At 38.0% G+C, this 18,187-nt stretch overlaps 1 protein-coding gene across 3 annotated transcripts in view; it reads right to left on the minus strand.

Annotated features, from left to right (window-relative positions):
• The window catches only part of TFB1M (transcription factor B1, mitochondrial), a 61,937-nt gene that overhangs the window by 43,001 nt on the left and 749 nt on the right, over positions 1-18,187 (minus strand). For all 3 annotated transcript variants that reach the window (XR_004529300.2, XM_033867881.2, XM_033867882.2), the window contains exons 2-4: positions 15,888-16,039; positions 1,624-1,732; positions 129-280 (exon numbers count right to left, since the gene is read on the minus strand). Coding sequence is in view for 2 of the 3 variants with exons in the window: in XM_033867881.2 (XP_033723772.1) it covers positions 129-280; positions 1,624-1,732; positions 15,888-16,039 (413 nt within the window). In the remaining variant the exon portion in view is untranslated. The remainder of the gene's footprint in view (positions 1-128; positions 281-1,623; positions 1,733-15,887; positions 16,040-18,187) is intronic.

Genomic DNA, 18,187 nt, shown 5'->3' on the forward strand with positions numbered 1-18,187 from the left:
AAGTCTATCTATTGAATAATAAGACATGCAGCCCCCTTCCCTTTCTCAACTCCAAATTATCACATTCTTTTTGTTTTATTTGGTAATTTGATCACATGATAAAATAGCCAGAAAAAGTTAAAACTTACCTCTGCCACTTCCTTTTGAAAAGTCAAAGTCATCTGGGTTCTGCCATAAGCAAAAGGTCCATTTCTCTGAGAAACGTTTTCAAGCCACTTGATAATCAGTGGAGTTGATACACTAAAAGGCAGATTTCCAATAATATGTACATTTGGAGGATCTGGTTGGCATAAGAAAAAAAACTTGGAATGATTATTTCATCAATATATTCTGAATACAATTTTAGCTAAGAGTAAAATCAAACTGGATATTAACAGCATCAAACAAAAATATACAAAAAGACATGGCTGAGTATTTTCCAGTCCATTTATTCTTCAGAAGCAATGTTTTCTCACAATCCGCTTTGAATTATCAAGGAAAAAAAATCCTACCTAATTACTATTCAGTCAAAGTCTTCAGGTTTTGGCTTAGGAAAAATATGAAAAAGAACTGGTTTGAGGGAAAAGATCATTTGCTTTGGACATGATGAGGTCAAAGTTCCTATGGGGCACCCAGATGAAGCTGTCAGATACCTAGGCAGGGGATACAGGCTGGACGTGAAGATTAAGTGTGTGCAGTATATACATGGTAAGTGAAACCACAGGGGAGGAGTAATCCAGGCAAACCTGCTGCATGAGAACAGCAGGTTCCACCCCTCCCCCCCCAGCTCAGAAACAACATGTAAGATGTGGCTGGAAAAATAACCACCAGCAAAGAATACTTAGAGAAAGCTCCCAACAATGTAAAAGGAGGAATAGGAGCGCCTGGTATCAGGAAGACAGGAGCAGAGAAATAGTCTATAAGAGAGTAACAGTCAGATTAATGCCAGGGAACTTGAGATGGATTGAAGCAGGCAGTTAGGTCGGTTGTCACTGTGTCTGTGACGGGCTGGGCAGGCAGAAACCTGAAGGCTGGTGCCGAGAAGAAGACAGTGGGAGCCTGGCGTGCAGCGGCCAGAGACAAGGGGGGCAGCCGTGGGGGCATGCCAGAATCGCTCCTCCAGGTGTTGAGGGGTTTTACGGGCAATAAACACACCCCATTTATCTACGTATTCCAAAGAGCTGGCACATAGCAGGTACCCAGTAAACACTGTCTGTGAATGAAGAGCACCTTGATTAGTCATTGAATGTGAAAGACAATGGAAATAAAGTTAGAAAGGTGTGGGTACAGCTTGGTTCACTAAAACACTTCTTTTTTCACCACTTGGAAAAAGTAACACTTTATAGTTCATTCCATCCTTATATGGTATCATAAAAATAGAAAGTTTATTTGAACAGAACCCAAAATATTTGAAAAATATCGGGTAAATAAATTAGAATTATAAAATCAAATTACTTTATCTTACTTTGGAACAAAGTGGAAAAGCAGAAAAAAATTGCAATGCGCATTACCTATTTAATTCTAGTCATTTAATTTTTAATATAAATATATAATAAACATTTATAATGTATAATAAATAACATAAATATTTGTGATCTAAATAATTACAAAAGAAAATAAGAAAACCAACCCAAAGTCACTTACCATCCTCCCACTGTCTTTTGAGACTTTCTGGAAAAGCATTTTCTATCTTAAATGTCAAGACATCTCCATGGACAATTCTCAGTTTTCCAGGTGCTGCATCAGAAAGCATCTAGTTTACAAAAAGGTCAATAAAATGAGCTCTTACACTTTGGAGAAGAGTAGAACTAATTTTTTTTCTTCAAGTCTGTGCATCGTTAAATAAATCTGAAAAGCCAGACTAAGAATGATCATTAATGAACTAATAGCATGCTGTGTCCACTGCAACAGGCAACTGTGGTGTTTGACTTTCAACACATAAGAATGACTGGGGATAGTGGCAGATACTAGTATAACAATAGCTTATAACATCACAAATAATACATTATCTTAATTCTGACCCGCAGAATGACTTGTCTTTCTGTACAGATTTAGCAAAAGCTCAACTCTTACCTGTCTTTTTAAATTACAGACTAAGCAGTCTCCCAAGGCAACAGAAATAAAACCAAAAATAAACAAATGGGACCTAATCAAACTTACAAGCTTTTGCACAGCAAAGGAAACCATAAACAATACAACCTACAGAATGGGAGAAAATATTTGCAAACGATGTGACCCATAAGGGCTTAATTTCCAAAATATACGAACAGCTCATACAACTCAACAACAACAAAAAAACCCAATCAAAAAATGGGCAGAAGACCTAAACAGACATTTCTCCAAAGAACACATACAGATGGCCAATAGGCACATGAAGAGATGTTCAACACTGCTCATCAGAGAAATGCAAATCAAAACCGCAATGAGGTACCACCTCACACCCGTCAGAATGGCCATCATTAAAAAGTCTACAAATAACAAACGCTGGAGAGGGTGTAGAGAAAAGGGAACCCTCCCACACTGTTGGTGGGAATGTAAGTTGGTGCAGTCACTGTGGAAAACAGTATGGAGGTTCCTTAGAAAACTAAAAATAGAATCACCATATGACCCAGCAATCCCACTCCTGAGCATATAGTCAGACAAAACTATAATTCAAAAAGATACATGCACCCTAATGTTCATAGTGGCACTATTCACAATAGCCAAGACATGGAAACAACCTAAATGTCCATTGACAGATGAATGGATAAAGAAGATGTGGTACATATATACAATGGAATATTACTCAGCCACAAAAAAGAACGAAATAATGCCATTTGCAGCAACACTGATGCAACTAGAGATTATCATACTAAGTGAAGTCAGAAAGAAAAAGACAAACAGCATATGATAACACATGTAGAATCTAAAATATGACACAAATGAACCTATCTTGAAACAAACAGAATCACGGACATAGAGAACAGACTGGTGGTTGCCAAGGGAGGAAGGGGGAGTGGGGAATGGAAGGATTGGGAGTTTGGGGTTAGCAGATTCAAACTATTATACGTAGGATGGATAAACACCAAGGTCCTACTGTGTAGCAGGGAACTATATTCAATATCCTATGATAAACCATAATGGAAAATAATATAAAAAAGAATGTATATGTATGTATAACCGAATCAGTTTGCCGTACAACAGAAATTAACACAACATTGTAAGCCAACTATACTTCAATTAAAAATTACTGATAAAAAATAAATTAGAGACTAAGGACATTATAATGAAATACTGAGAATTAATTAGGAGCAAATCATAGGAGAGATGGACTTAATTCAACTAAATCTTTGTAGCCTAAATATATACAAAGGATTCTACATATTACCAAGATCTTTAACTTAATCGACGACTAGAGTCAAACAAGCAGAAAGTCATGTGTTGTCGCCAAGCTGTCCGTGGCAGAGTCTGAATCACTTCCTTGACCAGAGTACCCCTAAAGTACTTCTGATCCCCAGGCACTTGCAACCTAATGAATTACCCTGTATGGGTTTTTTTTTTTTTTTTTTTTTGTGGTACGCGGGCCTCTCACTGTTGTGGCCTCTCCCGCTGTGGAGCACAGGCTCTGGACGCGCAGGCTCAGCAGCCATGGCTCACGGGCCCAGCTGCTCCATGGCATGTGGGATCTTCCCGGACCAGGGCACGAACCCGTGTCCCCTGCATCGGCAGGCGGACTCTCAACCACTGCGCCACCAGGGAAGCCCACCCTGCATGTTTTAACAAAAGCTACCTCCCAGCCTATTTCTACCTTCCACTATTTGCTTTCCTTCCTCTTCCTTCAGTTTTTCTGAGTAAAAAAGAAAAATAAATAAAGGAAAAACGTACTCTTTCCTTAATCTCTTTTTTTTCCCCTCCATCTCATCCATCTTCACATCACATCTTAAGAAATGCCCTTACAATACTGAAGTGCTGGCACCTACCTAAAAAGAGCCTTCCAGCTAAGCCATCTATAAATTTGCGTTGTGTTAAGTGCCCTGGACCCAACACAAAACTTGATTCTTTAAGTCCTTAGTTAAAAAACAAACAGCAACAAAAAAACAGATGCAGTCCCTGAGCTTATAAAGCTCAACATGCAGGAGTGACTAAAATCGATGAAAACAAACACATCTAAAGTAGGTCACAAAGGAAGAGGTAACCCTCTACCCACATTAAATCTCAGCTCAGGGAGCTCAGAGAACCTTGGCTCCAATTCAAGGAACTTTTGCCCTGAGCATCCCTTGGACCTTCTTCTCTAGCTCAATTAAAGCTAACTAATTTTCCTAACTCTCCTCTTCACTAACTGAGGCAACTGAGGAAGGACGAAAGCACCACCACAGAAGCCAGAGAGGAGACATGGACCAGGGCACCCAGTTGTAGATCACTTACACCTTTCGGGCAACAATGTGCCTTGCACATGCTTCTTTAGAGCACTGTGTATTACAATTATGTATATTTAAGTTTCTTTTCCCTGCAACAACATAGGTCCCTTAAGGGCACCTGTTTCTTATCTACCTTAATATCCCCTGCAGCTGCAACAGTACATAGTAGTGCTTCATTATATTTGATAAGTGAATGAATAAGTGAATGCTCAAATGGCATTCAGTTTTCTGTGAAGCTGGAATACTCCTCTCCTAGCCTGTGAGATTTGGGGCTCCCAAAATTTGTAGGGTCCAGAAACTTGCAAAGATTTATTTCACTGATAAATCAATTAGAAGTTGAGAAATGCATAGCTGAAATGCATATACTAATTAGAGGCTAAACATTTTAAGTCTGGGAATCATCTGCTTTGATACATTTAGCCATGGTAGTTCAGCAAAAATAACTGCGCACCTCTGATATTAAGGTATTTATGGATTATTTTAAGTTACCATGATTTGCTAAAACTTAATCTGATGAGTTCCAGACAATTAATCTTAGAAAATATAATAACCTCAATATACCATAAAAATAAAAAAGGAGATAGCTCTCTATGGGACAGGTTCTTACTGTATAAAAACTGTGTATTTAATGATAGCATTTACCATCAATGAAGAACTTAAAATTTTTTTCTATAATTATGCTTCACATAATTAAAACAAATAAGCATACCAAAAACGAAGAGGCAGAACTAAAAGCTTATGTTTCACATGTCAATATACAGAAAGTAATGAAGTTATCAGTAATTAAGATTAAAACAATGTAAATTTTGCTTTTTGGCATTAATTTACATGCTCTGATAACTCAACCAAGTTTGAAATGTTAATTTTTTCCACCTTGACACACACAGCTGCATGCCAGAAACCTGATAATACACATTCACCTTCCTTTTCTAAGTTTAAAGTTGCTTTTTTTTTTTGGATTCCCCTTCAGGCTTAAGTGTCAGTCAGTGAAACAGCAAGTCGTCCTGTTCTTTAAAAGGTCTACCTTTTCCAGGACCACTCTGTAGCTTAATCTTCCCCTTTCCCACTCCCCACTGCAGAAGGAATGAATGCTGGTGTTCAGTTTTATGGCAAGGCCCTGAAGCAATTATGGAGGCCAAAAAAAAGAAAATGCTATACAAACTGAAACGACAGTATGATTACAGACAGCAGCCATTTCAACACCTGATGATATTCAGCAATGACACAGAAAGACCTTCTAACTAACCACTAATAGAGGAAAATGTTTTCATCGTCATAATGATGTTTGGGGAATGACGAAGGGGTGGGAAAGATCACTATTACGACCCTTCAAGAATAACACTTTGAAACATTGGAGGTGTTGCCTCGTGATGTGCTCAAAGGCACAGCTGACTATGAATGCACACACTTGATTACAGCCAAATGGGTATTTATACAGACACTCAAATTATTCTATCATTTTTATTTTAGTTTCCAATCCTATATTCTTCCAAAATGAGGCATGAGTAAGCTTTGAGTAAAAAATATTCATTAAATAAGGCTGTAAAAGAAGAAAGAAAGCCAAACCACGACAGGAGAAACATGCATGTAAATCGTGAGAGCTTTACATCGTGACAATCCTGGAGATGTTAGATCTCACAGCTGACATACTGAATTATATCATTTTCACTCAGTATTGGAAGTAATTATACCCAGTTTCCAAGAGATCATGTGTTTTTCTGGTATTAAGTTTTGTAAAGGGTACAAGGAACAAACAGAGAATGCCTTTAATAAAAGTGAGAAAACAAATGCAAAAGTATTCTTCACATGGTCACCGAAAAATCTCTCTCCTCTAACAAGTCAAGGTCTTAGTGAATGCTTTCTGTGGGGGGCAAGCAGCTATGGTCTAACTAGATAGTTTGCTGGTGATCTAATTTGATGAGGAAAGAACTTATACCCAATTATAAGGTACTTATGCCCAACTACCAATTCCTTGAGAAAAACTGTATCAAATAGCCATTTTGTATGTTTTATGCCACCTTCTCACGGTGAGGGGCTCATGGCAGCCAACACTGTACAGTGGGCTAAAGATTAATTACCCAGCCCAGTGATATTACCTTCGTTCTAACTTGCCACAAAGTAGGAACCCAAACACTGTTGAAATAAGGGCTGGACAAAACTGTTAGGCAAACTATATGATAATGAATCTACAGGATGATACACAATAGGTGAAAAAAAGTTTTTTTTTATTATATAGAACACAGAGAAAAGACTAATGCTATTATTCAAAAGGAATTTAAGATAATGTTACAAATGACTTTTCTAAGGGTGAAGATTACAGCATGATTTCAAAAAGTCAGCCTGCTTTGCTTTTTAAACAGGACCAGAACATGTACAGTAGAAACTCACTTACTCAGACTCATCAAGGAATTAGATGTTTGATTTAATAAATTTTCTATTCAACCAATGTAACTCCTTTAGGTGTTAACATTTCTTAAACAGAAACATACAGGTGGAAATCTTTCTAAACTGTATTACACAATTCTCTTCCTAACCCACGAACAATGCACCCAATTTCACCCTTTTCTTGATGACTTGGGTCACTGTTGCCAGGAGAGCAAAGGCCTCAATGGTTATGATCCCTTAGTGCTGTGCTTTTTTTCAGTTTTATATTTGCTTTTTATAGCTTTTCTGCCACAGTAATAATTGTTACTTCTTGCTCTTGTCAGTGGGTCTGCTTCTAGCATTGATCTCTGTACTTACGACTTACAGTGGACTAGGAAATCACTTTGGCTGTAAGTCACCTTTTGCTAATTGCTTGAGTGCTGTCTATGTTATGATTAACTATGGTTATAGCTATATCAAGTAACTTACATGTGTAAAGTATGTAATTATCACAACAGAAAGTCCTCCTTATTTAAAATTTGCTAGCAACGAAAGAATTTCAAAATTCTACTACCTCTGATTAAAAACAGCTCCTTTTGTCAGGATGACTAGATTACTTTATATGTCCCTTTACAAGACGACAGGGAAGGAGAATAATTATAATAGCAACCGTTTATTGACTACTGGCAATAGGCCTGGCTCTTTACATAAATTTCTATCTATCCTTGTAATAACCACAAAAGATAACTATCATTCCCATGCTGCAGATGAGAAAGCTGAAGCTACAAAAGGTTCAAAGGCAAGCTCAGGGTCACAAAGCTAGTGAGTGACATATATGATATTTGAACATCAGCCTATTTGATTCTCAACGCCATGAACTCTCTACTTTGCCTATCAAGAAATAATCACTCTATTTACCTACTATAAAATCCCAGAGGTAATACTAACAATAATCAATGCCTTACTATCTCCAAAATTCCATGAAATAAACACATAACTTAACGGTTAGGAAGACTCCTAGAGCTTCTTACTCTGGTCGAGATGAAATATAGGAGACCAGATACATTCTTTTGCCTTAAATGAGAAACGGACAAAATAGTTGAGGCAATAATATTCAGACACTGGACAACAGGAAGTGCAGGAAAACCTGCAGATCCAAGAAGCTCTCACTGCCCCACGCGCAAGAAACATGAAGAAAATGACACCAAGGCACATCATGATGAAAATGCTCAAAACCAGTGATAAAGAAAAAAATCTTAAAAACAGCCAGAGAAAAAAGACAGAAGCAAAGATAAGAATGACAGCAGGGCTTCCCTGGTGGCGCAGTGGTTGAGAGTCCGCCTGCCGATGCAGGGGACACGGGTTCGTGCCCCGGTCTGGGAAGATCCCACATGCCGTGGAGCGGCTGGGCCCGTGAGCCATGGCCGCTGAGCCTGCGCGTCCGGAGCCTGTGCTCTGCAACGGGAGAGGCCACAACAGTGAGAGGCCCGCGTACCACAAAAAAAAAAAAAAAAAAAAAATCTTGAGATGGGGAAATAAGCCTAAATTATCCAAGTGGGCCCAATGTAATCACAAAGGTGATGAGAGGCAGGATTAGAGGCAATAGTAGAGATGTAGAAGCGAGAGGTACATGAGCTAATGATGGCAGGTGGCCTCTAGAAGCTGAAAAAGGCAAGGAAACATTCTCCCCTGAAGCCTCCAGCAGAATACAGCCCTGCTGACCTTGCTTTTAGACTTCTGACATCCAGAACTGTAAGATAAAAATTTGTCATTTTAAGCTACTGAATTTGTGGTAATTTGTTACAGCAGCAATAGAAAACTAATACATAAGGCAGAGATGGCCTGGGTGGGTGGGAAAAATGCAAGATCCACTACACACTTGCCTCTGAGAAACACACTTAAAATATAAAAACAGAAATAGGTAAAAAGGGTGGAAAAGATATACCATTCTAACACTAATCAAAAGAAAGACGGAATGGCTATATTAATATCAGACAATGTAGATTTCAGAGGCAAGAATATCACCAGGGATCAGGAAGTTCATTTCAAAATGATAAAGAAGCCAACCCATAACAAAGATATAACAATCCTAAATGTTCATGCACCTAAAAATGGTGTTTAAAACTAGGTGAGGGCTTCCCTGGTGGCGCAGTGGTTGAGAGTCTGCCTGCCAATGCAGGGGACACGGGTTCGTTCCCCGGTCCGGGAGGATCCCACATGCCGCGGAGCGGCTGTGCCCGTGAGCCATGGCCGCTGAGCCTGTGTGTCCGGAACCTGTGCTCCGCAACGGGAGAGGCCACAAGAGTGAGAGGCCCGCGTATGGCAAAACAAACAAACAAACAAACAAACAAAAAAAAAACAACTAGGTGAAACAAAAACTGATAGGACTGCAAGGAGACAGACAAATCTGCAATTACAGTACAAGATTTCAATACCTTTCTCTCAATAAATGATTGAACAAGTAGACAGAAAATCACTAAGGAGATAGAAGACTTGAGTAATGCCAACTGACCTAATTGAAATTTATGCTGCATCCAACAACAGCAGAATGCATATTCTTTTCAAGAAACGTTTACCAAGACAGATCATATTCCACATGCCATGAACAAGTCTGAATTAATAAAAAATGATTCAACTCATGCAAAGTATGTTCTCTGATAACAATGGAATTAAACTAGAATAACAGAAAGAGGTCTGAAAAGCCCCCAAATTTGCAAACTAAATGATACACTTCTAAATAATCCACAAATCAAATAAGAAACTATAAGGGAAATTTGAGCTAAAGTCTTTCTTTAATATCTCAAAAAATATTAAAAAGAAAAAGGAAATTACAAAGTATTCTGAATGCAATGAAAATGAAAACAACGTATCAAAATTTGTGGGATTCTCCTAAAGGTGTACTGAGAGGGAAATTTATTGTACTAGCACCTATAAGAAAATAAGAAAGGCTTCAAATCAATGACTTGTTTCCACCTTAAACTACAGAAAGAACAAATTAAACCCAAAGCAAGAGGAACAAAAATTTCAGAGCAGAAATCTATGAAATAAGAAAATAGAGAAAAATCAGTGATTCCAGAGCTGTTTTTGTTTAAGATCAATGAAGTTGACTACTCTGTAGCCAGACTGATCAGTAAAGAGAGATATGCTAATTACCAACCTCAGGAATGAGAGAGGTGACATCATTACAGATTCTACAGATGGTTTATTTACCATTAGAAAAATCAATATAATTTGCTATGTTAATTAAAAAAGAAAACCATACGATTATCTCAAAAACTCAGAAAAAGTATTCTTGCAAATCCAATATCTATTCATTATTTAAAACAAACAAAAAACTTCTCAGCAAACTAGGAACAGAAGGGACCTTCTTCAGCCGGAAAAAGGAGATCCAGGAAAAACCTACAACTAACATCATACTCAATGGTTAAGAGTCTGAATGCTTTTCCCCTAAGACCCAAGAAAGACAAGGATGTTCACTCCTACCACTTCTGTTAAACACTGTACTGTAGGTCTTAGTGCAAGATGAAGAAAAACAGTGACAAATAGATTGGAATGGAGGAGGTGAAACTGTCTTTATTTGCAGATGAAATATTAATATATGCAGACAATACTAAGGAAATCTAGAAAACAGCTACTAATAAGTGAGTATAGCAAGGTTGTAGGAATACAAAGTCAGTATCTAAAAAAAAATGGTATTTCTACATAGTAACAACAAACAACTTTGAGTTAAAATTAAAAACCAATACCATGTACAACAGTATCAAAGAATATGAAATAGTTAAGGGTAAATCTGACAAAAGGTGTGCAAGACTTGTCTACTAAGAACTATAAAACATGGCCATGAGAAATTCGAGAAAACCTAATAAATGGGGCAATATGTCACGTTCATGCATCAGAAGACGATACTATTAAGATGCCAGTTCTCCCTAAAGTGATCTACAGTTTTAATCCAATCGCAATCACATGAGGCTTTTTTTTCCAAAGTGGAAATTGCTAATATGATTTTAAAACTATTTGGAAATGCAAAGGATCTAGAATAGCAAAAACAATTTTGAAAAAGAAGAACAAGGTTGGAAGACTTACATGACCTGCTCTCAAGTCTTACTATAAAGCTACGGTAATCAACACAGATTGGTATTGGTGAAAAGACAGACCTATAGATCAACAAAACAGAATTGGAAGTCCAGATATGGACCAACACACATAAAGCTAATTGATTTTTGACAACAGTAACAAGGCAACTCGATGAGGAAGAGATAATATTCTCAACAAATGGTGCAAAAAAAAAATCTTTACCCTTACATCACAATATATACAAAAGTTAACTCAAAATGTGTCATAGGCCTACATGTAAAAGTTAAAACTATGAAACTTCTAGAAGACAGGAGAAATTCTTAGTTTGGGTTCTGGCTATTTTTTTTTTTTTTAATTTCTCAAAGTACTGTGACTCTGAAACACGCATTAAATTTAAGTGCTAAAATTTCATGCACTTATAGGGGGAAGGGGGAAGCAAATTATATTGACTCCATTTTGAGAATTTAGAGTTAGAATGATCTCGCTAAGATTAGTGTCTAAAGTTTCCTTACTGAAAATATTTTAGAGATACCTTCATAATTTTTCTGCTCATTGTAAGGAACTAATATTACCTAGTGATTCATAGGGATTTATTGTAATATTTTACTCCAAACTGTAGATTTGTAGATTTTCAAGGTTCATGTTCCTCTCATTGCGCAAAAAGAAGATCAAAGCGAGACTTCTGCCTTTCACTGTTATTTTTGTTTTGTCGTGGAATGTTTAGAACAAGAGGAGAGCAAGTTCTGGCAGAGGTTATAATTTGGCTCACCTGGAGCAAACCAACGAGGAGGCACTCTAACTACCAAATTAAGGTCTCTACTTAATCAACACTTGGAAAATTGGAGAGGGATTTTATTTTTCTCCTTCCCATTTACAATCATCCCTTGGTATCTGCAGGGGATTGGTTCTAGGATCTGCTGAGAATACCTAAATTCACGGATACTCAAGTCCCATAATCAGCCCTCCGTACCTGTTCAACCTCAGATTCAACTAACCTCGGATCGTGTAGTACTGCATGTATTTACTGAAAAAAAAATTGTGTATAAGTGGACCACTGCAGTTCAAATCCGTGTTGTTCTAGGGTCAACTGAACTTTGAAAACCTCTGGATCTTATGTTGCTTATGATTCTAAGAATTTGTACATTATTCAGGAAATAAGCTTTCAACTCAATTAGCATTCAACTTTTAAAAAACTGAGATACAATTAACATATAACATTATGTTAGTTTCCGGGGCACAACATAATGATTAGATATATGTGTACACTGTGAAACTATCACCACACACAAACTTTTCTTCTTGGGATGAGCACTTTTTTTTTTTTTTGATGAGCACTTTTAAGATTCATTCTCTTAGCAACTTTAACATATACAGTACAGTATTAACTGTAGTCAGCATGCTCCACATTACATCCCCAGGACTTATAACTGGAAGTTTGTACCTTTCGACTAACTTCACCCAGTTCACCCAAGCCCAACCCTCAGCCTCTGGCAGTCACCAATCTGTTCTCTGTATCTATGAGTTCACTTTTGTTTTGTTGTTGTTGTTGTTTTAAGATTCCACATCCAGATAAAACATCCAAAAGAAAATGTAGGAGAAATTCTTAGTTTTGGCCAATTATTTTAAAACTAAGGTGTAAAACGCATCAAATTAAAAAAAACATTGATAAACTTTACATGATAAAAACTAAGTTTTATGCACAATCACAAGAAAATGCAACCACAGTAAGAGAGGAAGAAACTCCACATGTCCAATACTAGTTTGATGAGTAGTCCCAATGTTTCCCCAGCACTGGGGATTTTCTAGTGCTCCAAAGGAATAACATTACTTTTCTCTTATACCTCTTTCCAGATTAGCAGTCTCATGAACAATCCTTAATTACCAAAAGTGCCCAAGGCATGGGGATGATAATTTAATTGATTACTTATATCAAAAATTGTATTGAGGGCTTCCCTGGTGGCGCAGTGGTTGAGAATCTGCCTGCTAATGCAGGGGACACGGGTTCGAGCCTTGGTGTGGGAGGATGCCACATGCCGCAGAGCAACTAGGCCCGTGAGCCACAACTACTGAGCCTGCGCGTCTGGAGCCTGTGCTCCGCAACAAGAGAGGCCATGATAGTGAGAGGCCCGCGCACCGCGATGAAGAGTGGCCCCCGCTTGCCACAACTAGAGAAAGCCCTCACACAGAAACGAAGACCCAACACAGCAAAAATAAATAAATTAATAAACTCATACCCCCAACATCTTCTTTAAAAAAAAAAATTGTATTGAGTGCCCACTAAGATAAGGCATTCATTTAATCCATAGCAATGCTATGAGCAAACCAAGGCACAGAGAGATAGTTACCTGCCCAAAGTCATATAAATAGTAAACGGTAGAGCCTGAAGTGAACACAAGCCATTTGATGCTAACAGTCTGTTCTTTGCTACAAACTCAGACTATAATGCTTCCACGTATTAGACATGTTTTCTTACATTACAACATGCTGATGGTGAAACCTATGTTATCACTATGTTCTTTCCCTTAGGCTGCCTCGTGATAATATTTTAAGAATTGAATTAAGCTACAAATGACACACTTTCAGCTAGCAGACATCTTATAAATTATTACAATTTCTTTAAAAAGTAATTCTATTAGCTTAGATATCACTAAAATGGAATCCTTAAAATAGATCACTCTCCTTCTGCCTTCACTGAGTTTTATGATTAATTTAGTACCTCTAAAAGAAAGTGGTTTTACATATTGAAACATTCTTTACAGGAAAAAGAAGTCTATTTGATATTTTAGTACCCAACATTTCTTTTTAACGTAAATTCCTTTCCTGCACATAAGACACTAAAAATTAATTTTGCCTCTTCTACAGAAACAAAAGAAGTCAAATACACATTTCTTGCACAGTAATTTACCTTGAAATCAACCTTCATGGTTAGGAAAAAAAAGCACAAAACGCTTTTGATAATCAATGCTACACAATTATTCACTTTCACCATTAAATAACACATTTAATCAGCTAATTAGATAGAGCCCTACAAAGACAGAGAGACATTTATTTCTCTCCCACGTGAGACACTACTGAACACCTGCTATGTGCCAGGCACTCTTACATGTCAGGGAACAAACCAAACAAAAATCTCTACCCTCACGGCGCTTACATTCCACGGGGTGAGACTGACAACAAAGAAGAACACATAGTGTGTCTGTCAGACAATAATAAATCTCATGAGACAAATAAGACAAGGCAGAGGTTAGGAATGCAGGGACTTGCGTAAGTGGTGGGGGTGGGCAGGGGAGAAGAGTACAGTTGTGTTTTAGTCTGTCTTCAAAGATCTTTAGTTGAGATCAGAGAGGAGAATATATAAATTAAGCTGGCGATGAGAAATGTGATTCACCTCCCTGCCTAAGGAGAAAGAATTACACATAAGAGAGGGTGAGATTTAGGGTTAAGATGTCCCTTTAAGGGGAAAAAGGTCAGATGAGTCTTCTTCTCTATGCCCACAAAAGGGTTAGATAAATAAACCTGCAGGGAATTACATAGTGTTATTCAGTTGCTTTTTATCACCTTATGCTCTCACCAAAAATAACAATATCATCACTTCCACCTCCCACTGATACACCGCTCTTTCCTCAAATAAAGTTATAAATCTGAAACCAACTCTATCAATAAAGGCTGGCAAAATTAGATGAAACTAAATACATAATTGTTTAAAGCATAAAAACTAGAAATAGCAAAATAATGAGAAAAAAATCACTAGGTTTTTAAAAAAATTCAGAGGCATGAACACAAAGCCCTAGATTTTCAAACAAATCTTTTCTAACTGTTCCAGCAGAAATTAAACATTTATCCATCAATACATACAAAAGTATCAGAACGTCCTAATTTTAAACCAGTATGTCCTCTTGTACGAAAGTAACAATGTAGATAATTTTATTATTCTGCTGGACTCGCCTAATAAATTGCTACTCATATGAACTAAAGGCTAAGGGCTCTTTTAAAGTTTCAGAATTGCAGAGGAATCAAACAAAGACTCTTTTAAATGCATTAAGTGCCCCCCATGAAGAATTCCCTTTACAAGATCCCTGATATAATCTGTTTCACTGTTTGCCACTGTTTCAAAAATATAAGTCCCTCCTCATTTTAAGTTCACATCTGCCTCCCTCAGTTACCTGTTTTAGTTCCCTTCTAGAGAAAACAAAAACAAGCTGATCCTCCCCCACCACAACCTCTCATAGGCAGCTGTCAATCCCCTCATTCAAAGCTTCTCTTCTGTTGAAACACACCCAATTCCTTCAAATATTTCCCATATGACATCACCTACTGTTTTAGATGCATGTATCATTTCATTTAAACCTCATCGTAACTCTACATGTACAATGATACAACTTAATTTCTTCACTTAAAAAATCCTTACACAGGGCTTCCCTGGTGGTGCAGTGGTTGAGAGTCCGCCTGCCGATGCAGGGGACACGGGTTCGTGCCCCGGTCCGGGAAGATCGCACATACCGTGGAGCGGCTGGGCCTGCGAGCCATGGCCGCTGAGCCTGCGCGTCCGGAGCCTGTGCTCCACAATGGGAGAGGCCACAACGGTGAGAGGCCCGCGTACCGCAAAAAAAAAAAAAATCCTTACACAAATGCCTAAGCTTAACAATTAGTCTCTCTCAATGAGGCATATGTCTTCAGCTTTTGCTTGTAGACATGATTTTCTGAATTTAAATGAGGTTCTCAGAAGTCAGTATTGGCATTACTTAGTTTTACTTATTTTTGAAAGAATGGGCCATGACATGCACAGCTATTGGTAGATTAAAAAAAGGTCACACAAGGCAATTAGTTTGTTTAGTATCAATGCATAAAGCAGGTTTATTCAAGCTGTGGCCAACAGTTCATGTGGGCATGCTGGCTAGAAATGCAGATTCCTATAGCACTGCAGACTATGGACTCAATCTCTGGAACGAAGCCTGGAGAGCTGCACTTTGAGGAGCAAACTACAGAATCCTTGGATACCCTGGGGTTTAAGAAGCGTTGTTTGAAGATTTATGTTGAGTTTTTGCCTCCTAAAAAAGACACCAAGTATCTCACCTGTAATCCAGGAATAAATCGACCATCCTTTTCAACCACCAGAAGTTCAGCAACACCGGCATTGAGAATGGATCTTGTGATTCCCCCAGGCCCAGGGCCCACTTCATAAACATAAGCATTTGTCAGACTGCCAGCTTTCCTTACAATTTTATCTAGAGAAAAGAAAGTTTCAGTCGATTAGCTTGGCAAATTTCAACATATGGAATTTAAAAAGAAAAATAATCTACACAAATTCTTATCAGCAATTACTCAATCAACTAATCTTTTATATATAATATATAGAATATTTATCCCATTATTTAACGCTCAACCTAAACCAACATATAGTGGCCATTCAATATTCTACCATATAACTGGTGAATTGTACCAAACCCTTAATAAAAATAAGATTACCATAACAAATTTCCTTAACGTAAATTTAGCCGACATGGTCTTTTCTACCCGTTCCTCTGCCAAACCAATCAATTCCTAAGAAGAACTGCCTGGAAAAGCACGCACCACTTCTCTACAGTTGTTGAACGCTGAATATCTGAATAAGCAAGATGAGTTTCACACTCAGAATTTCCAGTGCTGCAAGTTACAACTCCAGAAGCAGAAAGTGCTGGCAGTCTCTACTTTTACTAGCAGGCATCTAGCTGGTGGTCAGTATGGCAATGGCAGCAAGTTCCTAGCTGAGAGGACTTGCAGAAACTTGGATTCTCGGCTATTTTCAGGAAAAAGTGACATTTAGCAGTGGAGGTTTTTTAAGCTTTGCAAACGTGCAAGTTGATGTGAGAAAATTCATTTTTTAATTAATCGATCTAAGTAAGCAGACCTTAAGAAATCATGGAAAAGCAGATTACTGAGGAGTCACTGCCATCAACCATCACTTCTGGGAAAACAAACAACAGACTGGTTTTATTGACTGAGATATTAAAATCCAAGCAATTGGGCTTCCTGGGATAGTGGAAATTCAGCCACTGAAAACATACCAGCACTTCATTGCACTGTTCACTGATACCACACAGTCTCATTTTTGCTTCTATTATTGATAACCAACCCTTGTAGGCTTAGAGGCAAAAACAGGCTCTCAACCATCCAAAAATAGTTTTCTCCTTAATGGGTGCCAGGAGAAAACTTGCACCCACTGACCACCTATTTATTACAGGTGCTTTACATGCTTTCTCACAGCAAATCCTTACAGCACATTAACTAAGAACTACTATCCCAGTTTAACTTCTCTACACTTCCTGGTTTCCTTGTTTATTATTTTATTTGGGTGAGGTCACCTAGAAAGCAAATGCAAGAGAAGGGACTCCAGCTCAGGTGTAAATCCTAAAGCCAATCCTTCCTCCACTAAAGACCAACGCCTCTCGGAGGGAACAGAGTCTGCATTAAGCACAGGTATCGTGAATTTAATATTCTCATTTTTTTTAATGGAGAGCTATCACAGTAGGTAGGACAGTCGTTCCACCTTCAACTTTTCAGAAACATTCAAATACAAATGACTATCAAAGAGGCACTGTCAATTCACTACGCTTGGGTTTCCATCTTGCTCTGCTCACACCTGAGCTTCTCACCTCACACAAGTACCTTAATTTCCCTTCACTTTGGTTCCTACAGAAGAGGGAATAATAGTACCTAGATTCCAGGATTCATTCCTAAAGGTGAATAAAGACTCACATGAAAAAATGTACATGAAGGATTCTTTTGGAAATTTAAAGACCTGTATTTTCAGTCCTGAAAACGGTGCTCTATACCTAGAATGTGGCTAATGACTAGTAGAAAAGGTTGGTCCTGGTTTACTACCAGAAGCAAAGAATCTGAGAGGTGGGTAACCTTTTAAAGCTCTTATAGTAGAGCTCTCCTCGAATTAAGACGAGAAAACTGAAACCACATTAAGCTATTTTTACCCAGTTATACTGCTACTGGCCTGTCCACACTGCTATTCTATGTCCAAAAGATAAAACATCCTATCCATGCTTTGTGGACTGTACTTCATTTAACAGATGAACTTTCGGGGTGTGATCTACTGATCCTTTCAGTTTCTGAAGAGGGGCCAAACAGAATGAAATATCAAAACCTCAGAAACGTTAAGTACTCCAACCGTGAACTAGTGGACACATTTGATATACATCGTATTATTGAAGTCTCAGCTTTTAGAACGACCAACACTCAGAAACGGTGGTAGAGGTTAAACGAATATACACGTTTGTCAAAACGTATCACACTGTGCGCTTCAAACAGGTGAATTTTATTGTACTTAAATGTTACTTCAGGAGTGGGAATGTAAACTGACTAAAATGTAAGCTCCTTGGGGA

The sequence above is a fragment of the Tursiops truncatus genome, chromosome 12 (assembly GCF_011762595.2).
Source record: "Tursiops truncatus isolate mTurTru1 chromosome 12, mTurTru1.mat.Y, whole genome shotgun sequence".
Lineage (NCBI taxonomy): Eukaryota > Metazoa > Chordata > Mammalia > Artiodactyla > Delphinidae > Tursiops > Tursiops truncatus.